The sequence below is a fragment of the Ceratotherium simum genome, chromosome 38 (genome assembly GCF_057802395.1).
Source record: "Ceratotherium simum simum isolate JZ-2026a chromosome 38, ASM5780239v1, whole genome shotgun sequence".
Classification (NCBI taxonomy): Eukaryota; Metazoa; Chordata; class Mammalia; order Perissodactyla; family Rhinocerotidae; genus Ceratotherium; species Ceratotherium simum.
In genome coordinates this window covers 9,565,189-9,574,407 of record NC_141937.1, presented here as the reverse complement: position 1 = coordinate 9,574,407, position 9,219 = coordinate 9,565,189, and the positions used below count along the sequence as shown (strand labels likewise).

Sequence of the window (9,219 nt, the reverse complement as noted above, 5' to 3'; positions counted from 1 at the left end):
AAACTGCCTTTTTACAAAACGTCTGTAAATATTTGTAAAATGAAACAACTCTAAACTTTAAGCTCAGAAGGAAAGCTGTAGCTATGTATTAGATCTTGGAGCCGTGTCAGTGAGCACACTAGCGCCGATCACAGAATGATCGTCATACTCAATCACAAGTGAATAAATGTTTACTTAACGGCAAACTTACACTTTGGGAATGGCTTCATTCGAAAACTGCCTTTCTGGTACATGTTAATAAATATTTCATATTCAGTCCTTATACATGTATCTGACTTGTTTGCTCTCTGCACATGGAATTAATTTGGCTGTTCAGACAGGAATGCTTTCATAAAGGGCTTTAGGGACAAGAGCAGAGCTCTTTTCATTCCAGCAAGTGGACCCTCAGGTGTCTCTTTATCACGATGTTAACGTGCCCTGTGGACGAGCACCAAAGATGGGGTCACAACACCAGGGTTTGGGGCCCACATCCTCACTTACGTGGATCTTGGATGTGACTTTTAATCAGTCAGCCAAGCTCCAAACACATTTTCTGATTTATAAATAAATAACTAATTGTGAACACAAAATGAATGACTGTGAAAGCATCTTGTAAGCCCTAAAGTACTAAAACATTTTTTTTGTGATTGCTCCTGAAAAATAGAGAACATGGGAGTAGTTGTAGTGTTGCAGATTTGGGCCAAGTGTGAGAGTCAGAGCTTTCCAGCTAAAGAAATAGAAATCAGCTTGCCCACGTCCCACCCTCTAAGCTCTAGAAGAGAAGAACCTAAGAATGAAGGATGGGATGCCCTTTCTGATTGATTATAAATCTAATCAGAAAATAGCAAAGCTGTCAGGATCCTGGGCCCATGAATGAAATTAGCAAATCATTGTATTGAAGAGGACCAAAACCTTTTCTTTTTTACAGTTGTTTTATAGATTCCAAAGCCACTAACTAAATATGAAGAATTCATTTGTGATACTATTTAGACTATGAAGAAAAACACAAACTTTAAATTGGAATAATTTATTATTCTAACAAAAGTACAAAGTATGGAAAATTAGTGTATTTGAATCATTTCAGAGAGTAGAGAAAGTTTCACACCAACAGATTTCAGTGTGGAGCACCTTTGGAAAGAAAGATTCAGAGTTAAGACAAGCGGCGTGCAGGCTCTGCCTGCCTGTGGTGACGAGTCCTCTGAGTCAGGGTGTGCAGTTCACAGAACAGTGCAGTCACTGGGTTTTTCTCTACATTTTGAGATGCCACAAGAAACACACTTAAAGAGAAGGAGAAAGGTGTTCACTGAATTCATGGCCAGTGGTCAGAAGATGGAAGAGAGAAGCAGAGACAAAAGGAGTGAGATCACACTGGATGCGGTGGTCAGATAGAGAGCCCGAAGGTGCTGACGATGCAGTACATGGTCTTGTTCTCCCATCGCACGGTGCAGCTGCCTGTGGGAGGGGCAGACGGGATTGGAAATCAGGAAAACGGGACCTGCGAGTCCCGTTTTTCATATGAAGGCCAAAACACTCAAGTACCTGCCTCTACGGCACACGAATGAAGAAGGTTGGGAAGTCTCTCTTCTATAAAGTGTATTAAAAGGTGACTCGAATAAACATGCATTCAAAGACACACAACATCCAAGCGCATAGTTCATAAACACTGCTCTGAATAATCTAGGTCTCAGCATGGCCTTCAGGGAAATGCCCATGACAAGGCTTCACAAAACAGAAACCTACCGTCAGTAGAGCTGTCCCAGAAGCAAGAACTTGCTGTGTGCAACCCCGCTCCATTCTTCTGCATAATTACACAGGTCACTTCAATGAAGACAAACTTTTATTAGAGAAATCTTGGCAACACAAATTTCTTTTTGCGTGCTTGTAGTATATGTATGAAGATCACGTGGTTGATGTTCATGATGATAATGACGGGTAGACTGCCTGATCCTCCAACACTGACAAATCCACACTTCCCTTCCCTTCACCACACACTTGTTCGGAAAGCAGCTGATCTGAAAGGCTGTGAAATCTGTGACATGCCCTGCAGCTGTGCCAGCAGCCAAACAGGCCAGGGGGGTGGTCACGTACACAAGTGACCCCCCCCCCCCCAGAACTTTCTTTGAGGTTAGGCACACTGCCACACTTGCTCTCTCCTGACACTGGACATGTCTCTGATGAGTATTTAAAGAACCACCACCACTATATACGAGAAACAAAAATCCATTACCGATGTATTTAAACGGTTTTCCCAGCTTGGTGAGTTGGCTTAAAGTCTGTTCGACCACGTTTGTGGTCCACTGGTTCACCTTGCTGTGCTGATAGGCGTTGCCACCGATTGCACTCTCGATGGCCTAGAAGCAGAGCAGAGTGGTCGCTGTTAGCAGAACACACCCAGCACCTTCCAGTCAGTACTGACGGGCATCACCCAACAACTGCTGACATGTAATTGACATAAAACGTAAGCTTCTCTGTCACCAGGACAACAACTGCAAATACACCTTTTGTTTAACAGTGTTATATTTCATTCAAGTAAGTTTTATACTCGTTTTTAAAAATCCATAATTACATAGGCTCTGTCAAATTTCCTAAACATTTTGACTGGATTCCATGCCCATTGTTGCTATTAGTACTGGAGATAAGCAACACATTTTTTTCCTATTGAGACTAGAAGATACTTCACTTGGCCTGTTCCTTTCTTAAAAGTATAGTAGATGTAGGAATCTTTATCGGTTTTGTACAATTGACAATGTACAAAACTGCAAATGATCATGTATTCAAAAATACTCCCTTTATCCAGCATTTCTTGGGACTGTTACCACGTAAGTGCATTTTTCAGATAAGTAAACAACCCTGTGTATTCCAAAACTTATTTAAATTGGTGATGGACTTTCTTCTCTATTAGGAAATTCCTGGTCGTCTTTTTCTGTGCTGTATGCTGCGGAGGGCTCCCACCGTACACCTCAGGTGTTATTCAGGAGTACAGTGCTCCTTGCCCCTACTCTTGTTCGAGTTTATAGTTAGGACAGTCCCGTTTTACGGTTTTCTGGGTGTTTTATGCTGATGCCAGTGTGCCTGCTTCTAAACAGCTTTCTTCTTTACCTCTTTCTAACTGGTTGTGCTGGGAACCAGAAAACTGAGTTTTTATGACAGTTCTGACCTAAAATAAAAACATTCAGTGAGGGCCAAGTCCTGTCCTCAGACATGTAGAGAAAAATAGTCCTGGGATCTGAGCTGGGCACCTTGGTGGTAGACTGGGGTCTACTGCCTGAGGCTTAAGCCCAGTGACCTTGACTCTCAGCAACAAAAAGCTACCTAGAGTAACAGGCTTCTGCCTGTTATAGGCAGAAGTCTACGCACGTTGCTCTTTATCCCAGGACTCTGAATAGTCACGTTAAACACGTGCCACTTGGCATCCTGTGTCCCCCTCCCCCCCCATTATCACAGCTCCTTCTCATCCTCTGCCATGTCCTGCTCCCCTCCCCAGCTCAGAGCATAAAATGGGGCTGGGCCACAGGAGCTCATGGTATAAGGGACCAGGTTATTACTAGATCTGGGCATCATCAAAGAAGGGGGAGCTCCGCTCGACAGCCTCTATCTGGCAGCTCTCTGCACACACTCTGAAATTCACTCTCTCAGGAAGGGAGGAAAACCCTCCTCCAGTTTTGGACCCGCCTAACTTTGCCAGTACCCAGTACTTAAAATAGCTCAGTACAGAATTCACTTACTGCCAGGGACAAAAAAGCTGTTGAGGCTGTGAGACATGTGAAAGGAACACCTCAACACCTGCGATACTACTTCCTGCGTCCACGGGGACTGGAAATTCAGTTGTACTTGCTGCCTGGTAACACAGTCACAGACAACGCAGAGAACAAGGAAGGCCGAAGGGCACTTCCTAACAAACAACCCCACTTCTCCCAGTTCTGGTGTAATTCCCTACCTTCCCGCTCCCCATTGGCTTCCACAGGAAACACCGTATTCAGAAAAACAGTGAAAAGCAAACTGTGACAGATCCTGCCTGATGCTGAATAATGTATATGGTAGAACAAAATCATCATGCTTTTTGATGTTCACAAAAATAGGTTGTGGTTCTTTATCACTCTGGCATTAGTCAATAATTTGCATTAATAATAATTTGCATTAATAATACTTTTTGCATTAGAGTCAATTCTAAATCACATACATAACCTCAAATGGTACCAATAAACTTAGATCATCTAACGACTTTCTCTTAGCCAGTGGCTTCACTATCCATGCTCAATTTCCGTGGGAAGGGACGCTGACTAGGACACCTTTCTGGCCTCATTCCCGCCCCAGGCTCCCTCAGCTCTCTGCACTAGTCCAGCCACACCACCCCCTTTCAGTCCCTCAAACCCACCTCCAAACACCCACCATGGCCTGCACACGTTGTCCACAGCCTGGAACATGTGCCCCCCTTTTCGCTGAGTTAACCCTACTCCTACTCATTCTCCAGATTCCAGCTCTGAACAGTCCTCACTGACGAGGTGGGTCAAATCTCTCACAGCACACACACTGGCAGTTACCACACAGGGAACAAGTTCACATTGTCCAGGGTGACGATTTGATAAATGTCTGCTGGCCCCTCCCCCATACTGTAAACTCCTTGAGGGTCAGTTCCCTGCATGCCCCCGCAATGTGTATTTTCTGAAAGAATGAAGAACATATATCCTTTGTCTCCCATTCTCATCATCTAAGGGAGGTACCATGTTCAATAACGATAAAGTGGGTAGTTTAGGAATGCAAGAAAAATGAAGAAACAAGCCCCAACCGGATCACCAGGTCTTGAGTAACTAGAAGTTGCTCAATTTTTTTATATTCATTCTTTATTAAACACTGGAAATATTTATTTGTATACTATGAGTCTTTTATGCTAAAAGGTTATAGAATCAAGCGTTAGTAACACTCAATAATAAGGCTGGTATATAAAATTTCCTGTCTGATTTAAAATCTATAATTTACATAATATGGGAGTAATCCTTATCTAGATATTCATTGAAGTAAAAACTGTTATTTGAAATGCCAAAACACACAGGCTCAGTTGAAACAATTCCAAGACAGTATTTAAAACACATTATTTTGACTCATATAAGCCATTAATCAAACATTTTAAAAGTAAGCATTTCTCCTCTTACCTCTTTTACAATGTTGCTCACTTCATCAACAACAAAAGCAGTCTGTAAGGAAGAAAATCAGTTAAGTTTGATGGATTTAAAAGCTCCGTCTGCATGCATTGATTAAGGCAAATTTGGGTAATGAACGTAATTTAGAAATGAAGACCTTAGAAATAATCTAACTAGACTGCATTTTACTGAGGAAACATTACAGAGAGACTCAGAAACATTCAGTGGTTCTCTGAGGATCACAGACCTAGTGAGTGGCAATCAGGAGACTCGGATATCTGTATATACTTGAAAGGTTTTTTGGTGTGTTTTTGTTGTTTTAATCATGCCATGATCCAAAAGACTGACTTCACTTTAAACCAGAATTCAATCTTTCAATTGGCCACTAGGATTATTAACAAATGTAGAAGTTTAATGAGTTACTTGACTTTTGTATAAATTAACTGACACTTTCCCTGATGGAAACTGATTAGGAAGGCTGAAACTTAAAATGTTTTGGGAGTTTTTTTTACCACCATTAGTGGTAAAATTTACAATGATTACACTATTTTCTGATAATTATTTTTCTTTCTCAATGAGACCATGACTCTCTTCTTTCTAGTAGGGCTTGCCTTAGGTCTTTACTAAATTGTCCCTGCCAGTCCTCCAACAGCCTCTGAACCAAGCGTTTTCTGCATGTCCCCTAACTTCATGTAGATACCTGGGCCTTTATAACTCTCAACTCCTTGTTCATCTTTTCTGTAGAAGTTGAAACTGCTCTCTGGATTCTGTACAACTTCTCTACTTTCCACTAAAAGTCCATTCAAATGCCCCTCACTCTATTCATATTTTAACCCTACATCACGACTACACAACCAGCCGCTAGCACAGCCGTTCACCACCAGTGTGTCAGGATGAGCTGGGAGGTGGGCTGCTAGCAGTAATCTAGTGCCAGGAGTTTATAAATGTTTTTCTTTTTTTCTTTTGACATCTGATACATTTGAATGGGTACAAGGTTCCGTCTGAGTCCTGGGAACAGTCCTTAGCTCTGGACATCCCCACCACCACCCCCAGGCCCTCAGTCAGTGTGCACCCTGGGAGAATAAAGGCAGAGAGCCCTGCTGGGCTGTTGACTACTGCGGCCCTGTTCTAGCAATGCCCCTTTCTTTCCAGGAGGATCAAGAGCTGACTGCCTGAAGCCCTCTCACTTGTACTCAGAAGAAGTCATACTTGGGAGACAAAGCCAACTCACTCTGTTCATGAACGTTTGCAGTATCTTATAGAGATTAAATCATTTCTGGAAGTTCAAAGGATCCTTCCAAGGGACTCCAGTAATCCTAAACCATACAGGAAAGTGCCTGTATAACTTTCCATGGGGTTAAAATCTACATGAAGTTAGAGGACATGCAGCAAAGGCTTGGTTCAGAGGCTGCTGGAGGACTGGCAGGGACAATTTAGTAGAGACCTAAGGCACGCTGACTAGAAAGAAGACAGTCATGGTCTCATCCACCCAGGGCTTTATCTCAAGTAAAACACAGGTCACTTCACCCCCTTCCCTTACAGATATGCAACGGAGATCTGGAGTAATGAAGTCACTTAGCCACCTCATTGGTGAGAGCCACAATTAGAATGCAGAGTATCAGAATGCTAGTGTTAAGGCTTTCTCTTACACTGTCAATTCCTTTTTTAAAATTGTACTCAATATTCCTATAATACAAGCCATTTTCCATATTATACTAGTTAATAGTTTACAGGGAAAAGCCCCTGTATACTTTCAGTAGCTAAAAAGAAAACAGTTGACAGTAGCTGCTCCTGAACCATGTCTTTTCATAATTATTCACTTGGTTGCTACCAGCATTCAAATATTGATGACATAGCCATAGAAAGTTTGTGCTGGTTAGGAAATTAGATCAAAACTGAAACTCTCAAATCAGTCCTTAAGCTTTAGATTTTTTCCCCCCTCAAATAATTCCTGCTTAAACTAAATTTTAAAAATGGTAAAATATCAAATCTTACCAAATTTATCTAGTTTTTATTTTTGACGGGCTGAATACACAAGACTCAGTTTATCTGAATTGCAACAAGAATAATTATTTAGCAAGAAGAAAATGGACAACTATTCTTCTACAGTAGCAGCATCCATCAGCTACAGTCCCTGAATGCTTGTTAGCTTGAAGGAAAGCCATTTTAACAGCACACCGTTACAATGAATGTCTCCTGCTCGGCAAATCGCTGTATGCTTTACCCTGCTTCTTCGTTGAAGCAATGAGAGATTATTTTTTCCCACGAATAGGAGCTGTCTTACTGACATCTCAAACTCAAACTGAAATGAAATGTGATGGTGGCCACGGTGCATCGGCCCTGGAGAACACGGTGCGGCACGGAAGACAAAGGCGGTGTCTCCTGGTGTGCACTTCTGCATTTTGCAGACAGCCCGAGCATCAAATCCGGGAAGGAAGGGACCTGAGAGATGTGACTGTACATGCGTGTCTCGCGTGCATGTCGCTCGGGGTCCTGCGTTAAAATATCAGGCAGCAGACGCCCAAGCGGCCTTCGGGTTCCCCACCCCCGGACGCCGAGCACCTTCTCCGGGGTGGGGGCTGCATCACGGAAGAAACGGGGCGGGTGATGTCCCTCCCGGCGCCCCCGCCGGCGTGCAGGGGGCAAGGGACGGGCGCCTGGCGGGCCGGGGGTGCTCCCGGCCCGGCCGCAGGACGACGTCCGGGGCGGCGGAGCCCCTCCCGGAGGAACGGCGGGGTTCACGCCCCGCCCCGCGCCCCGCCCCGGGCAGGGAGACGACGCCGGGGCAGGCCGGGGTCACCGCGAAGCGCTCGGCAGGGCGCCGGTGCCGTCAGCCTGCGCCGGGGACGGCCGCCGCCCTCGTCCAGACGCGGCCCGGGCGCTCACACACGCCCTTGGCTGCCGCCGCCCAGCTGCGCCCGGGGCCCCCGGCCTCCACCCTTCCTGCCGCCGCCCCGGCGGTTACCTCCTCAGCAGCCTGGTAGTCTTCCATGTTTCCTCCTGCGCGTCGCCGCCGCCTCCCTGAGTAGAGCGCACTGCGCAGGCGCGCTCAGGCCCCGCCCCTCGGCTCGCCCCGCCCCCCCGATCTGCCCCGCCCACTGTAGGCCCCGCCCTTCCGCTGGTGCCCCGGTGGCCGCGGCTGGCCCGGCGGGGACTCGGAATGAGCCCCTCCTCCCGTCTTTCTGGAGGTGGTAGTTTCCCTGGGAAGCTGCTTGGGTAGTCTGGTAGCTCACTGAATCGCCGCAACTAAAACGAAACAACTGTACAAAAACCAGTCCAGGAGAGGAAGTGTCCTCCTGGCCCCTCCCTCCACCTTGGGCTGTGTGGATTAATTTGAACGTTCGAGCGGGCTCGGACACCTGGTAACAAATTGTAAAGTGATTTCTGAACGTGATGGTCAGTTTGAGATACTGGTGACAGTCCCCCTGGGGGTCTAGGATGAGGAAACTATAGCTATCTGAACGAAACCTTCCTTTGGGGAGGTAAATCTTCCATATAAGTGAGAATTTTTCCTTTAGCACCATTAAAAAAAAGCCATTTTGGGTGGAAAATTTTCTAAAATGCTGCGCACTTCCCGGCTGCCTTAACCAGAATGACCTACACTTGACTTGTATACAAGAGTCTTTATGGAAATAAGTAATTGCAGTGGGCTCTGGGACCATGCTCTCCAAGAAGGGCTGAGGTCTACGCACCTGCTTGTATGTAGTCTGAGGCTAAGATCTTTGACTTCGGGGGCTGCTTTTTCTGGTTTTACCACACCCTTGAAGTCAGAGTGTCATTTCTTACCTCTCCAAACCCCGATTGCTAAAACCCACTTCCCATCCCCTGAGAGGAGCTGACCACAGGACCCCAGGGACTTGGTAGACTGAAGCTGCAGAGCCCACATTCACTCCATCGGCAGCCCTCGTTGTTTCTACTCCGTAGAATCTAAGCTCCGTGCAGGCAGAATCCGTTTATTCACTGATATATCCCCTGCCTTCAATCGTCCCTGCACGGAGCAGGTGCACAATGAAAATTTAGTGAATGAATGAATGATTTCCCCACAGGTGTAAGTTCTGCCTCATACCCAGCTGCAGAGAACCAGGGAGTGGAGGAAAATGCA

The 9,219-nt window shown here is 45.5% G+C and overlaps 1 protein-coding gene across 2 annotated transcripts; it reads right to left on the bottom strand.

Moving 5' to 3' along the window:
- Window positions 1–990: 990 nt before the first annotated feature.
- DYNLT1 (dynein light chain Tctex-type 1) lies at window positions 991–8,145 on the bottom strand. Of its 2 annotated transcripts, XM_004440520.3 has the most exons (5): window positions 8,083–8,145; window positions 5,130–5,171; window positions 2,207–2,330; window positions 1,720–1,797; window positions 991–1,431 (listed from the first exon to the last, which is right to left on the bottom strand). In XM_004440520.3, the coding sequence occupies exons 1-5, from the start codon at window positions 8,107–8,109 to the stop codon at window positions 1,361–1,363; spliced, it is 342 nt and encodes a 113-aa protein (XP_004440577.1). In that variant the 5' UTR covers window positions 8,110–8,145; the 3' UTR covers window positions 991–1,360. The 2 variants fall into 2 exon arrangements, with proteins under 2 accessions (XP_004440577.1, XP_014650875.1); XM_014795389.2 differs by lacking the exon at window positions 991–1,431 and having other exon boundaries at window positions 1,722–1,777.
- Window positions 8,146–9,219: the final 1,074 nt, after the last annotated feature.